This window comes from Leptidea sinapis, chromosome 21, assembly GCF_905404315.1.
Source record: "Leptidea sinapis chromosome 21, ilLepSina1.1, whole genome shotgun sequence".
In the NCBI taxonomy this organism is placed as follows: domain Eukaryota; kingdom Metazoa; phylum Arthropoda; class Insecta; order Lepidoptera; family Pieridae; genus Leptidea; species Leptidea sinapis.
The window spans coordinates 8129117-8152030 of NC_066285.1; the positions used below are offsets into that span (position 1 = coordinate 8129117).

General features: G+C 35.9%; 1 protein-coding gene across 2 annotated transcripts; it reads right to left on the bottom strand.

Moving 5' to 3' along the window:
- Positions 1–10: 10 nt before the first annotated feature.
- Positions 11–22375, bottom strand: LOC126970454 (monocarboxylate transporter 9-like). Of its 2 annotated transcripts, none has more exons than XM_050816350.1 (7): positions 22152–22375; positions 11531–11712; positions 10149–10419; positions 9643–9987; positions 8999–9565; positions 5456–5647; positions 11–1346 (listed from the first exon to the last, which is right to left on the bottom strand). In XM_050816350.1, the coding sequence occupies exons 2-7, from the start codon at positions 11606–11608 to the stop codon at positions 1192–1194; spliced, it is 1608 nt and encodes a 535-aa protein (XP_050672307.1). In that variant the 5' UTR covers positions 11609–11712; positions 22152–22375; the 3' UTR covers positions 11–1191. The 2 variants fall into 2 exon arrangements, with proteins under 2 accessions (XP_050672307.1, XP_050672308.1); XM_050816351.1 differs by lacking the exon at positions 22152–22375 and adding an exon at positions 12476–12719.
- Between the last annotated feature and the right edge of the window lie 539 nt (positions 22376–22914).

Below are 22914 nucleotides of genomic sequence, written 5' to 3' on the forward strand. Positions count from 1 at the left end.
AAAGACTGTGTCTTTTTGTAAATATTATATTTTAATTTTTCTATAGATAAAATTTATGATATCACTATACACTATAATACTTACAACCAAAGTTGTTAAAAATAATTATCTAAATATTTCCTAATAGTAATATTATTATATTAATAAATTGTATTAGAAATATTCAAATCTAAGTTTTTAGCATAGATGTTACCGCTAAAGTTTGAAATTCGGCAATTGTTGTACATAAGGTTACAAGCTGGACTTTCATGAATTCGTGTAAGAAAATGTGAGGAATGTCAGAATTATCATTACCATGTATTAAGGCTTTCTATATCTTTCTTTTCCTTATCTGATAGCATTGAAAGTTAAGTAATTATTAACTTAGGTATAGTAATTTTTTGAAACATCTTCAAATAAATAATTAAAATAATGTTTAACATAAATAGTATATTTCATAACCAATTTGCGATTTTTTTAAGTGCTAACCCTTACTTCTGGGATTAATTACACAAATTAAAGTTGAAATCAAAATTTATAAACGCTCACTTAAAAATAAAATAGTAAATTGCTTAGATTTGAAAGAGCGACATCTCAAGTCAATTTCCTAATATGCAAATGTTGGGTTGAGCAGGTAAACTATAAAGTAGATCCTGTAGATGAAGCTACAACCTGAGAGTTGAACGTGACATACAAGATTTATCAACGACACCTCACTCGAACGGTTGGTTCAGTAGAAGAGCACTCGCACGAAACGCGAGAGGTCGCGGGTTGGAGTCCCACACTGTTCATAAATTTTGTTTTTAAATTTAATTTGTGTATATTCCATAGTAAAAATTCGTTCATAGTGTCATATAAATTTATGACAGAAAGCTGTGATACACTATGGAAAGCTTAAGTAAAAAAACAGTGTTGCTAAACATATAAAGGAATAGTTACTAAAACGCATACTAGGGCACTTTCAAAATATGTTTTATTTTAAAATTACTTCCTATAACAATATTTTATGAATTAAACAAATTTGTACATATGTTATATGTTCATGTAAATTTTATGGATAATTATTGATAGTTTATAATTATGTTACAATAAGTAAATTACAATCTTAGTAATAGATATTATAGTTATGTAGAACGTAAAGATACTATTAAATAATCTTGTACACCTATAATATAATTATATACAAAAACGTCGTATTGTTTATAAATAAATTCAGTTACTAGCATTTTCGTTTGTCGTTCTTGATTTTGTTAGGTTAAACTTAAAATATAAAAATTCGGCGCTCCACAAAATGATTGTTAGTAGTGTAACAAAGTTCAGTACCATAATTGGGGCTTTGTATGACCCCGATATGTCTCGTATTCGGCCTGAAAACAATAATATAATTAGAAAAATGAGGCTGAACACTGGTTAGTTGTATATGAAATTCTTTTATATGCATCTATTATTTTATACGACTTTGATGATATTATAAAATCAGAAATATACATTATAATCACATAAATTTATTATTTTTCAACAAATAATCATGTTTGTTTGTCCGTTCCACAAAATATAACTATTACCAAACAATTTCATTACGGTCAGATCAATAATTGGCAATAAGTATTTCTCTTGATATCGATTAGAGCAACCTGTATAATCTAGTATTCTATACAATATCTGAAGAATGTCCTTAACATTGATATATTCTCCCTCTTTCAAACGAGTAAACACCCGAAGGTAAAAGATATACACTGCATACAATATTTTGTAACACTAGAGCAAGCACTCCCTGTGATTTTCAGGTTTTCTTTTCACATTTTAAAGTCAAAACAACACATTAGGAAGCTCATTCCTCCAATATAATTTAATATTCTTTGATTATATTATGTGGCAGAAAACTTCTTGAAGGTGAGGATGATCTCCAAGATTGTGGCGTGATCTGCTCAGACAAGCCTAACAGCTCTTCGGAACAGTTCTCGTGATAAATCCAATAAAAGACGCACAACGAAGTGACACCTCGAATACCACTCGCAAGTAATCGAGGCCTTTACTTGCTAACGAGAGAGAGTACTGGATAAATGCCTCAAAATTCAAGCAGCTCTGTGTGTTCATTTCCAACACATGGTCAAATGTTGGGAGCTGATACTGTGGTGAGTCAGAGCAAAGGTGAGAAGAATATTTCATATGCAACTGGCCCTGTGCCTTGTCAAGAATATGGGCTGGCTTGAAGTATTAGCTAGCTCTATTCATAGCCCCAGTTTCATAGAAGCCAATTTAGCTTTGCTTTTCAAATGACCACGAAAAAGATTTAGAGACATAATATACCATACCAGGCCACGTAAGAATGAGTGGTGATGCAAGATTTTTTTTAGTAGTTAACGTGCAAATTGGATCTTCTGAGTTAAATTGGACAACGTTCATATTACCTCATTCTGAAGCCTTCTCAAGAGTTTCTGCCAACACTAGTCAACGAGTTTCCGTTAGGGAAGGTCCCTCGGTATATCCAATACTATTGCAATAATATATACAGACAGCACTAATAATGTAGAGACGAGAAACGAATTTAAGTTTTTTTCAGGCATTTATTTCAGGCAACATATTTTTAATTCTGCATAAACAGTAAGCAGAAAAATGCAAATGGTTATGTTTTTCTAAGAGACCATTACAAGTAATTCAATATTTTAATCTAATAAAGTTTGAGATATAGAAATTACGTTCTATAATAATAATTTGATAATATAACTGATGATGCAATTAGGCGTAATGATTTAGAGTTCTGTAAGAAATTACAATAAAGAACCGATGCTCTTAATTAATTACAAAATTCGGGCGGTCCTCAGCCGTCTTACCTATCTAACACACAAATTATAATTTAATAACCAATAATAAAAAGAGGATTATATATTATGTTTGAACGTAAAATGATATTTCAAATTGAATGCAGTCAAAAAATATCGACTTCATCATAAGTTAACTCAAATTTTAAAATAAATATCCTCTACAACCTTTTCCAATATTAGAATGGGACGAATCGAAGATAATAACCTCCTTCTAATTTGGAGTTGGCAAGGTCACATACAAGGTAGTGTCGGATAAGGAAACCATAATAACTCATATATTTTAACGTATTTATCATGTAGGTATAATTTAAATTATGCTAAACATTGGTAAATACCTACCAAAATCTTTTTAATTTACTCACTGCCGATAAACCAACAATATACAATATCTAGGAAATTAATAGGAATAGTAAAATAAGTAATGTTAATATGAATTTCATACAGAACCTAGACGGCCCAGCATTACCCAGGCGTTGTACAGAATATCTGAATTTTAAACATTGCCGGTAACATATAGTATAGATATTACTGGTTTGTCTGTATGTTATAATATAATAAGTCTATGATCAGAAGGTACAAATCAGTAAGATTATAAAACAGTTCTTAAACTCTTATTAAAATAAAACAACATGTGTGTCGTGATACACTATATAATATATTCTTGATAATGAAATGTATGTTCATAGGCACATAAGTGTATTTGCTAGAAACTATCATAATGGTAACACCAGGAACAGACATAAACTTATAATACCTACTACTCGGCTAAGTCGAGTTAGTAAGTCTTTTGTGGTACGATGTATATGCTTTTACAACAAGATCCCAGAAAATGTTCAAAACAAAAGTATTACGTTATCCAAAAGAATTGTTAAAAAACGTTTATGTGGTTACTATAACATAAATGACTTTCTTAATGATACCAAAGATTGGGAATGGAGCGACCACCCTCAGGCTATTAAATAATAAGTTTAATTGTACAATATTACTTCGTAAATATATTTTTTGATGAAAAAAAAAGCCCGCTGAGTTTGTTGCGCGCATTCTTCTCAGGCCTGAGGCATTCATTTTGGAATGGGTGATAGTCTTTTAGACTTTCAATAAGTGCTGTCACATCCTATTTTGAATAAAAATATTAGATTTTTCTTATTTTCTCAAAAGCTGAAGCTACTTCCTGCTCAGAGTGGATTTTTGTATTGTTTATTATTAGATTATATTCAAACTTGCAGTCTTTCGCTTTTCCAGATTCCGAGTTAATAACTTTCCAAGTCATTTTTATTTTATTTGAAGCATTATTAATTATTTCTCTAATATGCATTGACTTAGCAATAGTACATACTTTCTTAAATAATTTTGAATATTTTTTCACATATAGTAGAAAAGATACATCATGATAACATGATGATCTCTCACTATATAGTTCATATAACCGTTGTCTGCTCCTATGAATACCAGCTGTTGCCCAGTTGTTAAATGACAAGAGACCACCCGAGTTGACTGTCTATGAAGTAAATATAGAGGCAAACTCTGTTTTAATTATTTTAAATAACTTACCATACATCTCATTTGGAGTACTTACTGTTATAATTCAAATAGGTACATGTTTGAAAGTTTTTCCGAAACATTGCCTCTATATTTCTCCATTCGCCTATTGTTTTCCGGAACAAACATTAACTTTTTAGTTGAAGTACATTTGTTTACTTCAATATTAAAAGAGGCTAATTGAGCAAAGTGGTCTGAGCTCAGTTTACTAATTATTGACTGAGAAATAGGTTTATAATTAGTAAAAATATTATCAATACAGCTTTTAGAGGTGCTGGTTACTCTAGTAGGTTCTAAGAAAATATTTGATAAATTATATGATTTAAACAAATATTTGAATCTAATACTTGTGGAGGATTTTTCTAATAAGTTAATATTAAAGTCACCACAAATCATAATATATTTCTTAGATTGTGATAATTTTGATAGAACCTCCTCTAATACACTCTCAAATAACTCATATAATGCATCGGGGGGTCTGTATATACTTACAACAATGGCACACTCAAGCTCTGCACAGGCTATTTCAATGGTACGTTCAACAGAACTAGGCATAGCCTGTACCATGGGTACAAGACAACGATATGTTTAATACAATATACTTACTTGAACACACATAAATATATATAAACATCCATGACTCGGAAACAAACATTCATATTCATTATATAAATAATTGCACCTAACGGGATTCGAACCCGGGATCTGTAGCTCAGGCTGGTCTTACATTGGAAGCGGAGTTGGTCTGGCCAGCAGGTCCGACCCGCCCAGACCAGACCAGACCAGTCCAGACTCGGCGCTCCTACACTGCAGCTAGGCAGTAGCGGACGAGCGAAGCGATATTGACTGGAGTCTAGACTAGACGAAAAACAAACCTGTTTGGTTGTTGTCAGACCAATTCAGTCTTGTTCCCCCTTCCCGGAGCGAGCACTGGCTCCAGAGTAGGCACGTTACGTTACGTTACACGGCGCGTTAATCAAAACACGACCAGACCCGCTCAGACCGTCAGGTCGGGAAAAATTCCGCTTCAAATGTGGGACCGGCCTCAGTAGGCACTAACCACAGGGCTATTGGGGTCGTCTAATCAAAACACAGACTCGTAACTGACTCACCTAACAAAGATCCAATTGTTATAATAACGATTCCATTGAAGAACATCTGGATGCCTGATGCAAATGGAAGGCGCTCCAGGGGAACATAACTCGGTATTACAATGTTCATGTACACAGTCCTGACGCCTTTGGTGATTCCCATAGCCAGCGCCACAAACACCATACCAAGAAACGATGTGGTGAATAGCATTACTGAAATTATTAAAATTTAATAGGTAAATTTATATATTTCAGAATCATACATTTTCTACACAGCCCTCTTAAATGTATAGCATAGCTATACATAGCTGACCCAGCAAACGTTGTATTGCCATATAAAGTAATAAAAAAGATTGAATAATTAAAAATTTTAGGGTATAAAAATAGATTACTACCAATTCTCAGACCTACCAAATATATCGTACATAAAATTTATCGTACTACAATAATCATTATATTCGATTGCCATATTGCAACTCTATTGTGTCTCTGTGGATGGTTTAGAATAATATTAAAATCGCGATACAAAAGTTAGTGTTGATCGTAGATGGGTGAAAATTTTAAGTTGTATGTATATTTTAATACTGAATCATAATTAAATAAATTAAAAAAGAAATGTCAAAAACATTAAGAAAAAATATGTTAAGGGTGAACAACCTTTATCACTTAGGGGTATGAATATAATAGCCGAATAGATAGTAGCCGATTCTCAGACCTACTGAATATGCATATAAAATTTGGTAAAAATAAGTAAATACGTTTCGGAGGAGTAATGTAACTAACATTGTGGCACGAGAATTTTATATATAAGATATATATTATTTTTTGTTTTATTATGATACACTCATAGATTAAGGGCTGGTCTCCGCTACGCTCCAATTAGATACCGCAGACGTAGTCACAAAGTGCGGCAACTAATACTAAGCCCTAGTGGGCGTACTCAAGTCAGTCTAATGTAATGACTTATCCCCTTATTCATAATGGTCCGCTGACATAAAACAGCCGCTAAGGAGTGTTTTTTCTCATTCTGACTTAGGTCAATAGAAGAAGACAGAGTGAGAGTTAGCAATGCTTTAAGTTAGCAGACTGTTATGAATAAAGGGGTAAACCTTTAGGAGGCTAAATAGGAAAGCAGTTGTAAGTTACTTATGTATGTAATGAATTACAATTCTGGCCTACTAGAAAAAAAGATAGAATTTTAAAATAAATCTGGATAAATCCTGTTAACATTAACCGCATTTATCACGGGGAGTGTTCCGAAGAGCTCTTAGATTGTCTGATCCTGATACTGAATTCCACCTTCGCACGACACGCCATAAATTAGGATATCATCCCCACCATATAAATGTGTAGCGTTACTCCACAGAGCGATTTTCAAGGATTTTCTTCCATGATCCACCAAGCAATGAAATGAGCTTCCTTGTGCGTTGTTTTCAAGACGATACAATTTGGGACCGTCAGAAAAGCGCGTACACTTTTCTAAAGGGCTGGCAAGGCCTGTGATTCCTCTGGGGTTATAATAATAACATGATTTCCTTTCGTTATGTTTACAATAATGGATTCTATATGATATACTGTATGTATGCTAAGTATAGCCTTAAATCCTATTACAGTTTTTTTTTATCGAATAGGAGGACAAACGAGCGTACAGGTCAACTTTTGTTAAGTGATCACCGCCGCCCACAATCTCTTGCAACACCAGAGGAATCAAAAGAGCGTTGCCGGCCTTTAAGGAAGGTGTACGCGCTTTTTTTTAAGGTACCCATGTCGTATCGTCCCGGAAACACTGCACAAGGAAGTTCATTCCACAGCTTTGTAGTACGTGGAAGAAAGCTCCTTGAAAACCGCACTGTGGAGGACCGCCACACATCCAGATGGTGGGGATGATATCCTAACCTGAGGCGTGTCGTGCGAAGGTGGAATTCGGCGGCAGGAATCAGGTTAAACAGCTCTTTGGAACACTCCCCGTGATAAATGCGGTAGAAGACACACAATGAAGCGACATCTCTACGCAACGCCAAGCGATCCAGCAGTTCACAGAGCACTGGGACCCTGACAGTTTAAGAAAAGCTATGATTCTTATGTTTACTAGTTGTGTCTGCTACTTTTGTTATACTTTACAATTGCGACAGTAATAAACGGATAAATAAAAACAGGTCGACGCAGGACATGAACACTAAGTTTTCATAGCTTCGTAACTATTGGTTAAATTTTAGATGAGAAGTCGGGTGCCATACCTCGAATTTTGACTATTCTACTCAGGATTTTTACTTTTGTCGGAGCAGTTTCCCTCGCATCGCACTCAATTTTTGTTCAGACCGGGAAAGTAAGACATAAATATTTATTTGGAATTATGAAAAAGCTTCAGGTCTTAAAGGCTCATTTCTACATTGCGGAGAGAGTCACAATATTATCTCCATGTGAATCGGCACTTAATATTTAGCTTTGATGGAAAAGAAATAATATGATACGTTAACCAAATGATTTGAGTTTTCATTAGTGTTAATTCCGCCAATATTTGTCTTTAATCAATTCGACACGTGTTTCGCCTCTACACGAGGCATCCTCAGGACGTGTTGACTCGCCAAAATCTGGCACGAGGAGGTTCTATAATACTGTAGAACATTTTTTTGTTCTAACATGAATAGTTTCCGCAGCGCACATGATGACAGATTTTTATGACAATTTTTTTCACACCTTGAGTTATATTATAGCATTTTTATAAGTGATCCCTATTTTTTTTAACATATTATATAGCCTATATCACTCAGAGAAGATGCAGCTAAAAAATTTTTCGAAAAAGGGCCAGTAGTTTTTGTGTGAAAGCAATACAAACATACATACAGAAACACATATGTTTGCTGTTTATAATATTAGTTTAGATTATTATAGTAAGTTACTAGGAGATTCATTAAGTGTAAGAACATGATTATTATTTCCAAGAGCTAATGAAATGAACTATTTATTGATTATTATATTTTGGTGATCACACAAAAGTGTTACGTTACTTGTGACAAACACGTTAGCTCTGATAAACTATTGTACCGAAATACTATTTACATATTTGATATACTCACTGTTAGTCTATTTACATTAGTTTTATATAAAAACGAAGGTCATTTGAATATGTAGATAATGCTTTTTGGAAAAGTTAATGTTAGTAAACTAACCCAATTTTTTAATTAAGATACACCAGTGGGAGGCTCCTTTGCACAGGATGCCGGCTAGATTATGGGTACCACAACGGCGCCTACTTCTGCCGTGAAACAGTAATGTGTAAGCATTACTGTGTATCTGTCTGAAGGGCGCCGTAGCTAGTGAAATTACTGGGCAAATAAGACTTAACATGTTATGTCTCCAGGTGACGAGCGCAGGAGTAGTGCCGGTGAGAATTATTGGGTTTTCAAGAATCCTGAGCGGCACATTGTAATGGGCAGGTCGTATCAATTACCATCACTTGAACGTCCTGCTCGTCTCGTGCCTTATTGTCATAAAAAAAATACCGTGAGAAAAATATTATATACTTCTGGTAGCGTGTTGAAGAATCCGAAGAAATTAACTTACTTGTTCTTGTAAATATGATGATCACCAAACTTAGTATGTACATCACTCGAGGAGGTTTGTTACACCATTCGCCTATGAATGGTGACACGAAACGGAATAGTGTATCAGAAAACCCAATAACAGCCATTACTTTCGCTATTTCCGATGTTTCAAATTTGAGCATATCTTTTAATATTATTGGAAGAAGAAGCGAGAAATTTGTCTCTACACACGATGCAAAAGATAGACCGACAAGAATATTGACAAATATCGGATCCCTTAGAAGCGTTAAATCGAAAAATTTTATAACTTTTTGTGTGTAGCTTTTCTTTTCATTTCTCGTTATAGATTTGTCTTCCGTATCTTTGAAGTCATCCTTCTCTAAGAAAATGTTAACGGAGCTTCCTAAATTTATTTCTTGAGATTCCCACCATTTGTATCTAGACTCTACCAAAGCAGGTCCTGGTGTGTTCTTCCGAATATCTGGATGTGATACTGCATTTCTATTATGAATACCATTTGTGTTTATAACGATATCTTGGGTCTCTTTATTATCCATTTGCTCCAATCGGGAAAGAGACTGAATCGCTGTAAAGAAGTCATTTGAATGAAAATAAATCCTGTATTCTACCCTAAAATTTATCACGTTAAATTAGCCTCTTTACCTGTTTGTTTTAATGGTGTTGATAAACTACCATTAACAAGTTCAACGCTGGTTTCTTTATTTAATGGTTCGGCTTCTTCTGTTAATTGTGGAGGGTCCTTTAAATACCATTTTACTGGCCTTAGCAAACATGCTGCTAAAACTGAATGTAGGCAGATAGCACCTAGTATTAATACTGCGTACCTCCATCCATAGGCATAGATCAGCATACTCATAACTAAGGGCATATAAATGGCACCTAACCCTGTAATGGACATCCCTGCCCCGATTGCTCGACCCCTTTTCTCTTTAAAATAAGAGTTAATCGCAAGTGAAAATGCAGCCATGACAGCAGCTACACCCATTGCTAAAAATAAAAACATTAATAAATTTAATAATAATAATATTTATTAATATTTTTAAAATATAATATTATTATTATATATTATTATTATTATTATTATAATAAATTTAATATTTACGATATGAATCTAGCCGACTGTGTTAATAAATTAAATAAAAACTTACAATTAATAATACTATAGGATAATATAAATAGCCAAAAGCTATTTGACACTGATGTTAATAATAGTCCCATGGACACAAGTAATCCACCAACAACTGCAACTTTTCTGTAGCCAAATCTTTGTAAGACAGGCCCTCCAAAGAACGATAGCAGCATTCCGAGCCCATGGTTTAGTATAATTACAAGAGTGCCCTGAGTTGCTGAAAGGCCAGTTTCATCAAAGGCTTCTTGAAATATTAGCCCAAAGCCTGCTATCACTGGAAGAACTACAACCTGTAAATCCAATAAACCATTGATTTTTTTTATGTAAATAATAATAATCGAGACGAGCAGGACGGTCAACTGATGGTAATTGATGCGCCCTGCTCATTACAATGCAGTGCCGGTCAGGATTCTTGAAAAACCCCAAAAATTCTGAGCGGCACTACAACTGCGCTCGTCACCTTTTTTATTTTATTTTATGGAATAGCAGGACAAACGGGCATACGGGTCACCTGGTATTAAGTGATCACCGCCTGCAACACCAGAGGAATCACAAGAGCGTCACCGGTCTTTAAGGAAGGTGTACGCGCTTTTTTTGAAGGTACCCATGTCGTATCGTCCCGGAAACACCGCACAAGGAAGCTCATTCCACAGCTTAGTTGTACGTGGAAGAAAGCTCCCTGAAAACTGCACCGTGGAGGACCGCCACACATCCAGATGGTGGAGATGATATCCTAACTTGTGGCGTGTCGTGCGAAGGTGGAATTCGGCGGCAGGAATCAGGTTAAACAGCTCTTCAGAACCTTGAGACATAAGATGTTAAGTCTCATTTGCCCAGTTATTTCACTCGCTACGGCGCCCTTCAGACCGAAACACAGTAATGCTTACACATTACTGCTTCACGGCAGAAATAGGCGCCGTTGTGGTACCCATAATCTAGCCGGCGTCCTCTGTAAAAGAGCCTCCCACTGGTAAATTTTAGATGCATTGCTATTAATTATGCCCTAACTGATAAGACATACAGGAAAATATATCCGTCTCTTTCATAATCATATCATATCATCTGGAAGACATCCACTGCTGGGCAAAGGCCTCTCCCAACGATCTCCACGACGATCGTCCTTGCGCTGCCCTCATCCAACCTACTCTGGCGATTTTGATAAGATCATCGGTCCATCTTGAGATGGGCCTACCAACACTGTGTCTTCCGGCATGTGGTCGCAATTTGAGGACTTTACTGCACCACTGACCACCTATCCGTCGAACTATGTGCCCTGCTCACTACCACTTCAGTTTCGCAATAATTTTTGGGCTATGTCGATGACTGGTTCTACGGATCTTCTCATTTCTGATTCAAATTTTTTAACATTGGTGTTGTTAATTATAGAAAAAAAAAACTTACATTATTCAAAGCATATGCGAAAGTGATAACCCACCCATAGCCTCCATCTGGGGGAACTTTTTTTGCGGTAACTGTCATTGTTGAAAATAATCCAATGCTACATGAATTGCATTTCTTCTATGAGATTATTTTTAATGATTTCGTAATTGAACTTCCGATATCATTGTTGACACTGACACTACCTGTGTAAACGATGAAATATAGTTCACTTTACTTCGAGTTTATTGCCCTAACTGGAGCAAGATTGAGACCGCATCAATGAACGACCGGTAGCAAGTAACTCGCACAAAGGCAGACATTTCAATTCTGAGTCGCGTTATCTGTGTGACTTTAATGTCGCTTATTATCTACAGTGTAATTTTATTGGTCCACAGTATTTACCGAATGTTATCAAAAGATTCATTAATTCATTGATATGAAATCAGATACAAGGAAAGTTTGGAATAAATTTTTACGAAAATATAATTTTCGGTAGATAGTCAAATCATAAAACACCTTAATATATGACAATGATATATTTGTTACTAGAATTATACTGTCGTAGGTGTTAATTAACCTCAAAAATATAGACAAGAATAATTTGTCTACATTCAGAAATATATATAGTGAGTCTAGAAAAGACAATTGTAAACGAAAATTAACGAATCATATTAATACAACTACATCAAACATTTTGAGATCCAACATCTAGACAGGAGCAAATATTCAAAAAGGATTGAATGACATGAACTAATCCTGCAGCCTTAAATTAAGGGTTGATATCCGCTGCGTTCCAGCTAGATGCTAGATACCGCACTACCTTAGAACAATCAATAGCTTTTTTATTACGGCAACTATTAGATGCTTGTGTGCGTGGCATCTTGACACTCAATGGCAACTTTCAAATTTTGTAACATACGCTTCGTATTATTTTACATTGAAATTAATAAAATACAAAATACTTACTAATGATATTTGATCCCAGTGTCATTCTTATTTCTTGTAGTATTATTTATACAAAGTTTTACTACGCAACCCGCCATTTTAGTTTCAACTCACAGCAAAGTTTAACAGAACAATTGGCACGTCAACGTCACACAATGTTTTAAGACTGGCTCGAGTACGCCCACTTGGGCGTCATATTAGTTGCTGCACTTTGCGGTTGCCTGCAGTATCTAGTTGGAGCGCAGCGGAGACCAATCCTTAATCTAAACCTCCAGCAATATTAAAAAAAAAGTTACTTAACACAGGCAGTTCTTCAGGTTTGAACTTATAGGCTAACCAAATAATTTGTGTCTTCTTTTCTGTGTCCCTTATAACATACAATAGCTAATTACTCAGCAACTACAATAAATCTAATAACTATTGGGGATTTATAAACAAGCATTTATTAGCTTGTTATTTATGTAAGTTTGTTTGTAACGGAATCTGGACGTTAAATTCGACTCCTTCAAATCGTCGGATTGATGTGATACTTTGCACACTTATCAACGAACGATGACGGTGCAAATATTTAAGTAGTCTGATAATTTAATTAATTTTAAAATGAAATACAGCTGTTTGATAGTCATACTATTCATAATTTAAACATGTATTTATTTAGGGTGCGAGTGGATGATGCAGCTACTGTACTCAATAACTTTTGTTTTGTATTAATTTACAGTAACTTTTTGACTTACTCGTTTAAGGCATTGACTATTTGACGTTTGAGTATGTTTTGTTGCATCACTTCACATAGTATATTGTAATTGCAAATAAAACGATGAAAATGTAAATCTTGATTTAAAAGAGTGGCAACGAGTTTCTTACTAATTCTTCTCATTAGCTCAACCCTTCACGAAGTAGCGGTAGATTCAATAAGATTTTTTTTTTGGCATTCATAAGTGTCATTACCGGGACCTACATGAATAAAGTTATTTTGATTTGATTTATAGCAGCATGTTTTTTTAAGTATTACTTTTAATGTTTATCTCAAATTATCGTCATAGATATCTAGATACCTATTTTATATTTTTCATGAATGCAATATATGGAACACATACTCAAGTCTATGAAATTAGGAAGGGGATGGAACCGGCAGCTTAAAACCTGTACCAATAACATTGTCAGTATGGACAATAACGCATCACAAAACAACCTTAGGCGTATATCATCAACATCAGCGGGAAGACGTCCACTGCTGTACAAAGGCCTCCTCCAAAGATTTCCGAACGAACGATTGGTCCTGCGCCCTCATCCAACGTATTCCGGCGATCTTGACCAAATCGTCGGTCCATCTTATGGGGGGCCTACCAACACTGCGTCTTCCGGTACGCGGTCGTCATTCGAGGACTTTACTACCCCAACGGCCATCTATCCATCGAACTATGTCCCCTGCCCACTGCCACTTCAGTTTCGCAATCATTTGGGCTATGTCGGTAACTTTGGTTCTCCTACATACATTTACTAACAATATTATGCAGTTAGTAACTACAACAAAATTTAGCATCAAAATGTTGCAGATTAGCAATTACCTATATCTAGCAGTCTTTATTATTACGTGGTACTGTTTAATGATAACACAATCATGCTATAGATTAATCGGTGCTTAATATATCTATCACGTCTTGCGTAACTAATTTTAGTAAAAATGTGGAAGAATTTATTCCTCTTTTGGGATTAAGTATAATATTGTATGTAGATAGAAATATCAAATATATATGTGGCGACATAAAAAGCTATTTTATATTTCTGCAGTTATATTCCGGCTGGCTTTCTGTGAATATCTAAAGGAGAAGCTCGGGACCCTTATGTTTTGCTACCAGAATATTTTACTGCTTATTATAAGGGACGAGACGAGCAGGACGTTCATGTGATGTCAATTGATATGTCCTGCCTATTATAATGTAGTACCGCTCAGGATTCTTGAAAATGCCCAAAATTCTGATAGGCACCACAATTGCGCTCGTCTGCTTAGGACATAGGATGTTAAGTCTCGTTTGCCCAGTAATTTCACTAGCTACGGCGCCCTTCACACCGAAACACAATAATGCTTACACATTACTGCTTCACGACTGAAATAGGCCCCAATGGTAATGGTACCCATAATCTAGCCGGCATCCTGTGCATAAGAACATCCACTGGTAAAAATGCTTATGTGTGATTTCCATGTAAATTTCTGCCTGAATAGGACTCCCAGATACAATTTAGCTGAAAAATCTAACTTGGAGCCGTTCAAATTAGGCGTATTTGGTTTTTTAAATGCTCTCTTCTTGTTGAAAGACACACTGAAATTTTTTGGGCTCAGTCTTTGCTTTGGACTTCTGTTGGTGTTAAGTACCTTTTGAGCTTAGAAGACTTTGGCAGAAACCTCTCATGATTACAAATATATCGTCTGTATACCCCAGTGCATCAATCCTGAGGTCCTTTCTGCCTGCCTTAGGTATATATCTTAGCTTAAGAATTACTTTGGCAAGTCATAGAGACAACATTGCTAGCTTCTTGGGCACCTTACTCACCTGATGACTGTGACCTTAATGTGGCTTACTCTATATAAAATATAGCGGTATTTGTTAATGCTGAGAATTTAGATGATTTTATTATGATATTAATTTGTAAATATAGATCAGAACTTAGAAAAAATATCATAAATAAATCAACATGCAGGCAAATAGTTACTATTTTTAATTTATAAAGTGAAACTTTTATTAGATCGCCTCTAAATTTTTTCGCCCATCTATCGCATTTCACATTACAATCTTTCAAGTCTGATTGGCCGCGCGGTCTAAGGCGCTAGCTTAGATAACTAATACGTCTAGATAGAGCCGCTTGCTGAGATTTTTACCTATAGCTGGTAGAGATGTTAGCTATTTCTGGTTGACATTGTTAGCTATTGCTGGGTGAGATTGTAAGTTATTGCTGGATGAAATTGTTAGCTATTGCTGGTTGAGATTATTAGGTACTGCTGGGTTACATTGTTAGCTATTGCTGGTTGAGATTGTTAGCTATAGCTGGGTGAGATTGTTAGCTATTGCAGGATGACATTGTTAGCTATTGCTGGTTGAGATTGTAAGCTATAGCTGGGTGAGATTGTTAGCTATAGCTGGGTGAGATTGTTAGCTATTGCAGGATGACATTGTTAGCTATTGCAGGATGACATTGTTAGCTATTGCTGTTTGAGATTATTAGGTACTGCTGGGTTACATTGTTAGCTATTGCTGGTTGAGATTGTTAGCTATAGCTGGGTGAGATTGTTAGCTATTGCAGGATGACATTGTTAGCTATTGCTGGTTGAGATTGTTAGCTATAGCTGGGTGAGATTGTTAGCTATAGCTGGGTGAGATTGTTAGCTATTGCAGGATGACATTGTTAGCTATTGCAGGATGACATTGTTAGCTATTGCTGGTTGAGATTGTTAGCTATAGCTGGGTGAGATTGTTAGCTATTGCAGGATGACATTGTTAGCTATTGCTGGTTGAGATTATTAGGTACTGCTGGGTTACATTGTTAGCTATTGCTGGTTGAGATTGTTAGCTATAGCTGGGTGAGATTGTTAGCTATTGCAGGATGACATTGTTAGCTATTGCTGGTTGAGATTGTTAGCTATAGCTGGGTGAGATTGTTAGCTATAGCTGGGTGAGATTGTTAGCTATTGCAGGATGACATTGTTAGCTATTGCTGGTTGAGATTGTTAGTTATTGCTGGATGAAATTGTTAGCTATTGCTGGTTGAGATTATTAGGTACTGCTGGGTTACATTGTTAGCTATTGCTGGTTGAGATTGTAAGCTATAGCTGGGTGAAATTGTTAGCTATAGCTGGGTGAGATTGTTAGCTATTGCAGGATGACATTGTTAGCTATTGCTGGTTGAGATTATTAGGTACTGCTGGGTTACATTGTTAGCTATTGCTGGTTGAGATTGTTAGCTATAGCTGGGTGAGATTGTTAGCTATTGCAGGATGACATTGTTAGCTATTGCTGGTTGAGATTGTTAGCTATAGCTGGGTGAGATTGTTAGCTATAGCTGGGTGAGATTGTTAGCTATTGCAGGATGACATTGTTAGCTATTGCAGGATGACATTGTTAGCTATTGCTGGTTGAGATTGTTAGCTATAGCTGGGTGAGATTGTTAGCTATTGCAGGATGACATTGTTAGCTATTGCTGGTTGAGATTATTAGGTACTGCTGGGTTACATTGTTAGGTATTGCTGGTTGAGATTGTAAGCTATTGCTGGGTGACATTGTTGGATGAAATTGTTAGCTATTGCTGGTTGAGATTGTTAGCTATAGCTGGTTGAGATGTAAGCTATTTCTGGTTAACATTGTTAGCTATTGCTGGTTGAGATTGTTAGCTATTGCTGGTTGAGATTGTTAGCTACAGAGCTAGGTGAGATTGTTAGCTATTGCTGGATGACATTGTAAGCTATTGCTGGTTGAGATTATTAGGTATTGCTGGGTGACATTGTTAGGTATTGCTGGTTGAGATTGTTAGCCATTGCTGGGTGACATTGTTAGCTATTGCTGGATGAAATTGTTAGCTATTGCTGGTTGAGATTGTTAGCTATAGCTGGTTGAGATGTAAGCTATTTCTGGTTAACATTGTTAGCTATTGCTGGATGATATTGTAAGCTATAGCTGGTTGAGATGTTAGCTATATCTGGTTGACATTGTTAGCTATTTCTGGGTAAGATTGTTAGCTATTGCTGGATGAAATTGTTAGCTATTGCTGGTTGAGATTATTAAGTATTGCTGGGTGACATTGTTAGATATTGCTGGTTGAGATTGTTTCTATAGCTGTGTGAGATTGTTAGCTATTGCTGGTTGAGATTGTTAGCTATTGCTGGGTGAGATTGATAGCTATTGCTGGATGACATTGTTAGCTATTGCTGGTTGAGATTGTAAGCTATTGCTGGTTGAGATTGTTAGCTATAGAGCTAGGTGAGATTGTTAGCTGTTGCTGGATGACATTGTTAGCTATTGCTGGTTGAGATTGTTAGCTATAGCTGGTTGAGATGTAAGCTATTTCTGGTTAACATTGTTAGCTATTGCTGGGTGACATTGTTAGCTATTGCTGGGTGAGATTGTTAGCTATTGCTGGATGACATTGTTAGCTATTGCTGGTTGAGATTGTTAGCTATTGCTGGTTGAGATTGTTAGCTATAGAGCTAGGTGAGATTGTTAGCTGTTGCTGGATGACATTGTTAGCTATAGCTGGTTGAGATGTAAGCTATTTCTGGTTAACATTGTTAGCTATTGCTGGGTGACATTGATAGCTATTGCTGGGTAACATTGTTAGCTATTGCTGGGTGACATTGTTAGCTATTGCTGGGTGAGATTGTTAGCAATTGCTGGATGACATTGTTAGCTATTGCTGGTTGAGATTGTTAGCTATTGCTGGTTGAGATTGTTAGCTACAGAGCTAGGTGAGATTGTTAGCTATTGCTGGATGACATTGTAAGCTATTGCTGGTTGAGATTATTAGGTATTGCTGGGTGACATTGTTAGGTATTGCTGGTTGAGATTGTTAGCCATTGCTGGGTGACATTGTTAGCTATTGCTGGATGAAATTGTTAGCTATTGCTGGTTGAGATTGTTAACTATAGCTGGTTGAGATGTAAGCTATTTCTGGTTAACATTGTTAGCTATTGCTGGTTGAGATTGTTAGCTATTGCTGGTTGAGATTGTTAGCTACAGAGCTAGGTGAGATTGTTAGCTATTGCTGGATGACATTGTAAGCTATTGCTGGTTGAGATTATTAGGTATTGCTGGGTGACATTGTTAGGTATTACTGTTTGACATTGTTAGCTATTGCTGGGTGACATTGTTGGATGAAATTGTTAGCTATTGCTGGTTGAGATTGTTAGCTATTGCTGGGTGAGATTGTTAGCTATTGCTGGATGACATTGTTAGCTATTGCTGGTTGAGATTGTTAGCTATTGCTGGTTGAGATTGTTAGCTATAGAGCTAGGTGAGATTGTTAGCTGTTGCTGGATGACATTGTTAGCTATTGTTGGTTGAGATTATTAGGTATTGCTGGGTGACATTGTTAGGTATTGCTGGTTGAGATTGTAAGCTATTGCTGGGTGACATTGTTGGATGAAATTGTTAGCTATTGCTGGTTGAGATTGTTAGCTATAGCTGGTTGAGATGTAAGCTATTTCTGGTTAACATTGTTAGCTATTGCTGGTTGAGATTGTTAGCTATTGCTGGTTGAGATTGTTAGCTACAGAGCTAGGTGAGATTGTTAGCTATTGCTGGATGACATTGTAAGCTATTGCTGGTTGAGATTATTAGGTATTGCTGGGTGACATTGTTAGGTATTGCTGGTTGAGATTGTTAGCCATTGCTGGGTGACATTGTTAGCTATTGCTGGATGAAATTGTTAGCTATTGCTGGTTGAGATTGTTAGCTATAGCTGGTTGAGATGTAAGCTATTTCTGGTTAACATTGTTAGCTATTGCTGGATGATATTGTTACCTATAGCTGGTTGAGATGTTAGCTATATCTGGTTGACATTGTTAGCTATTGCTGGGTAAGATTGTTAGCTATTGCTGGATGAAATTGTTTGCTATTGCTGGTTGAGATTATTAAGTATTGCTGGGTGACATTGTTAGATATTGCTGGTTGAGATTGTTTCTATAGCTGTGTGAGATTGTTAGCTATTGCTGGTTGAGATTGTTAGCTATTGCTGGTTGAGATTGTTAGCTATAGAGCTAGGTGAGATTGTTAGCTGTTGCTGGATGACATTGTTAGCTATTTTTGGTTGAGATTGTTAGCTATTGCTGGTTGAGATTATAAGCTATTTCTGGTTGACATTGTTAGCTATTGCTATCCTGTTTTTATCCGCTGTCTAACACAGCGGATAAAAACAGGCTAGGTTTAATACTTTAGTGTGCGTGACAAGCTACGTCTTTCACTCGCGATTTGTATGACACTTTGTGTTAGTGTGCGTGAATTTATCTAAATAGAGGTAAGTTCCAAACACAATTTTTTTCGACTTTTTCTGTCAGTATAAATGATCAAAGGGTGTCAGATTTAAGCTCTGGTTGCCGAGAAGGAGAGTAGCTTCGAACCTCACACCCCTGACCAGGGTTTTTTTTATCACATTATATTTAAGTTTGTATAAAGAAGTAAGAATTCGGTTTTTTTTCTGTTACTAAGCTGATATTAATATTATGTTATTTTGTGAAACAAAGTTCCACTTGCATCGCGGTTTCATAAAACCACACAATTGTATTTTTTGATAATTATAGATTCATTGAAACCTCAGATACCAACAATATCGCTAATTTGTATAAAGGTCAGTGTTAATCTTTCGTTCGGGTTTGAATATAATATGATATATGATAGTTAGATATGATATTGGGCACGCTAACGGGTCACACATCACTAAACAAGCACCTCTTCACAATCGGCGTAACGGAAAGTCCAAAGTGCAGAGGCTGTCTAGCCGAGGACGAAACGGTCACTCACGTTATCCTGGAATGGTGGCCAACCATTAGGAGGCTCCTTTGCACAGGATGCCGGCTAGACTATGTGTACCACAACGGCGCCTATTTCTGCCGTGAAGCAGTTATGTGTAAGCATTTTTGTGTTTCGGTCTGAAGGGCGCCGTTGCTAGTGAAATTACTGGGCAAATGAGACTTGACATCTTATGTTTCAAGGTGACGAGCGCAATTGTAGTGCCCATCAGAATTTTTGGGATTTCCAATAATCCTGAGAGTGGCACTGCTATGCAATGGGCTGGGTGTATCATTCTTCATCAGCTGAACGCCCTGCTCATCTCGTCTCTTATTATCATAAAAAAAACAACGGGCAAAAACCTTAACTAATACGAGGTCGCTCCAGGAAGTCTGCGAACATCCCAGGCAAGTTCTGAACTTCTGGAAGGAGCTGGGCTGGTTGGAGAAACTGGCCAATACTGCACAAAAAAGGGACCCAACCTAGTGTTTTAATTGCGGAAACAGGAGCCCCTAGATAGCCTTATTCATGAGGAATAGTTTAGGCTATATCAGGTAAGTTGAAATGAAAATCGCTCTTGAATTGCTTTATCCGCTAAAAATACAAACGATATGAGGATAATATATGATAAGAAAACGATTAATATATTTAGTATACCTGCACATATTTAATTATTATAGCACGTACCATACGATACGATCTAAGTAATAATTGATGTAATAATATTATGGATTAGAGAAGACGTCTCTCCTTGTTTGTTAAACGAGTTGTGGCCAGCTGTAGTTAACTTACTTAGTTTATGCTTAGCTTTTGTAGCAATATCACGCGTTTGAGTGCTAGGTTTTGTTCAAAATATGCCATCGTGTGTGTTAGGCAGTGTTTTAGTATCTCTCACAATACAAGTAATAATAAAAGCTGACTGACAGATTTTTAAAACTACGTAACGGATTTTGTTGCGGTTTTTAAAGTGAAAACTTATTAAGCATCGTTGTGATTTGAAAGCCGATGAAACGAAAAAGCGAGAGAATAAAAAGAGACAGACACATAATAAATTCATAAGATTTAACGTGGGAGAAAATGAGATAGCAAGCATTATACAATGTTTTGGTGATCATAGTTGAAGAAGAGATTGTATACGCGCGTTATATATAATGACGCGAGTCATGCGCAAGACTACTACTACATAGACTCCAGTTGATCATAAATATGGTAGCGGTGATAGTAATGTCTCTCATAGCGATTAAATTCATGTCATCCTAGCAACATGTATTTTTCTCTCTCCATTTTATCCATCCTACTCCGGCGATCTTGACCAGATCCAATAATAATCACTAACACTATAAATATAATCTTCTACCCACATATATTTTTTATTACACTTAGTAAATGTTTCTTTCTGAGTATGAGTGAAAATATTATGGTGAGTATGTTTAGGGATAAAAGCTTTATGATAAAAAACAGTTGGAGTTTAAATATATTTACATTAATGATGTTATTAATTACAATTTTCGGAAACATCACTGTTATGAGCATCGCCGGTAGCACTACAAATAGTATGAATGAAAACTAGAGATTTTAGATATCTTTAGGTGAGCCAATATGGACTCGTACCAGGACTTTATGCAATTAAGAGGTTCATGCACAATGGAGGTTTCACTTCTGAATTTTTTTAATTGGTAGAGTGATTCAAGAGGAAAGTATATATAGGTATATAATGCATAATATAGTAGGGGAACACTGATAATTTTAGGGGTAAAAGTGTTCTAATATGTTGTTGTAATTAAACACATTTTTGTGCTTCTATTGAAACTATCTGAACCCTGTCTCGTAAGACAGATCAAAATAATGTCTACAGAAGAGTCCGCGACCATCGCGGACTTATATGTTTATCTCAGAATAAACCAAAATAACCATTTTGTATCCATTTTCAAGCAATACATCATTAATTATTATCCAATTAAGTACTTTAAATACCTTAAATAAAAGTAAATGAACAAAATTAGATACCTACAAACATTAGCATTATATTATTTAATTATAATTCAATATCTCTAGTTTTACACATTGCTCTTTTAGCTTGAAGTGTAAAACGGTCTGTTAAGGCGTACAATTATACGACTGATAGATAATTATTGTAGAATAAATAACAGCACAGATCAAGAATATTATACATTATAGATTATGTCGAACAAAACTGTACGTACCTTCTTAATGTTATCAAGTTCACTGCCCTATTTAGCCATTATTATCAAGCGTAAAAAAATAAGTTATTTAATATTTATTGACACACCATATACAAAATACTACTGAACATTCTTGATATGGTAACACTTGAACAGTCATAAACAGAATACATGAAAAAATTCCTTTCAAATAACTTTTAAACGAGAGAACTTTGACACTGCTGCATAAACTCTTTGTTAAAGCGTCTTTATCAAAGCATGTGTCACCGGCTACAGTCACGGTTAAATTGACCCCGGGTATAGTAATCAGCATTATTGGTTAATAGGACGTTCTACTTAATTTACTCATTTACATTACCTACAGCAGTTCCGGCTAAATTTATTGAACGAAAAATACAAAGGTTTGTTAAATAATTTGACATACAATTACAGATAACGAATGTGGAAATTATGATAAATTAACAACAGGCTTCTGATCCCTTTTTAAGTCAGTAATAAGCGGTTCCATGCAAGGATTTCTTAAAATCTTCATACGAGTAAGTAGGTATTTAGAGAAGCTAAATAGGATCTGGAAGGACAGAAGGATCACAAAAACCAACAAGGTTCGACTTATGAGGTGCCTTGTGTTTCCGATCTTCCTCTACGGGACTGAAACCTGGTCCCATAGACTGCACGACCGCCGCAAAATTAATGGCTTAGATATGGTGTTGGAGGCGACCCCTGAAGATCCCTTGGACGTATTTCCGAACCAACAATTTCATCTTGAAAGAACTGAATAAAATGT

Bases quoted from the DNA above. Each gene is read 5' to 3' on its own strand.
- LOC126970454 (XM_050816350.1), bottom strand. From the start codon at position 11,608: ATGACAGTTACCGCAAAAAAAGTTCCCCCAGATGGAGGCTATGGGTGG. The intron at 9,988-10,148 runs GTAAGTTTTTAT...TTTTATTTTTAG, and splicing joins ATCCTATAGTATTATTAATT to CAATGGGTGTAGCTGCTGTC. The intron at 5,648-8,998 runs GTAAGTTAATTT...TAATAATTTCAG, and splicing joins CATCATATTTACAAGAACAA to TAATGCTATTCACCACATCG.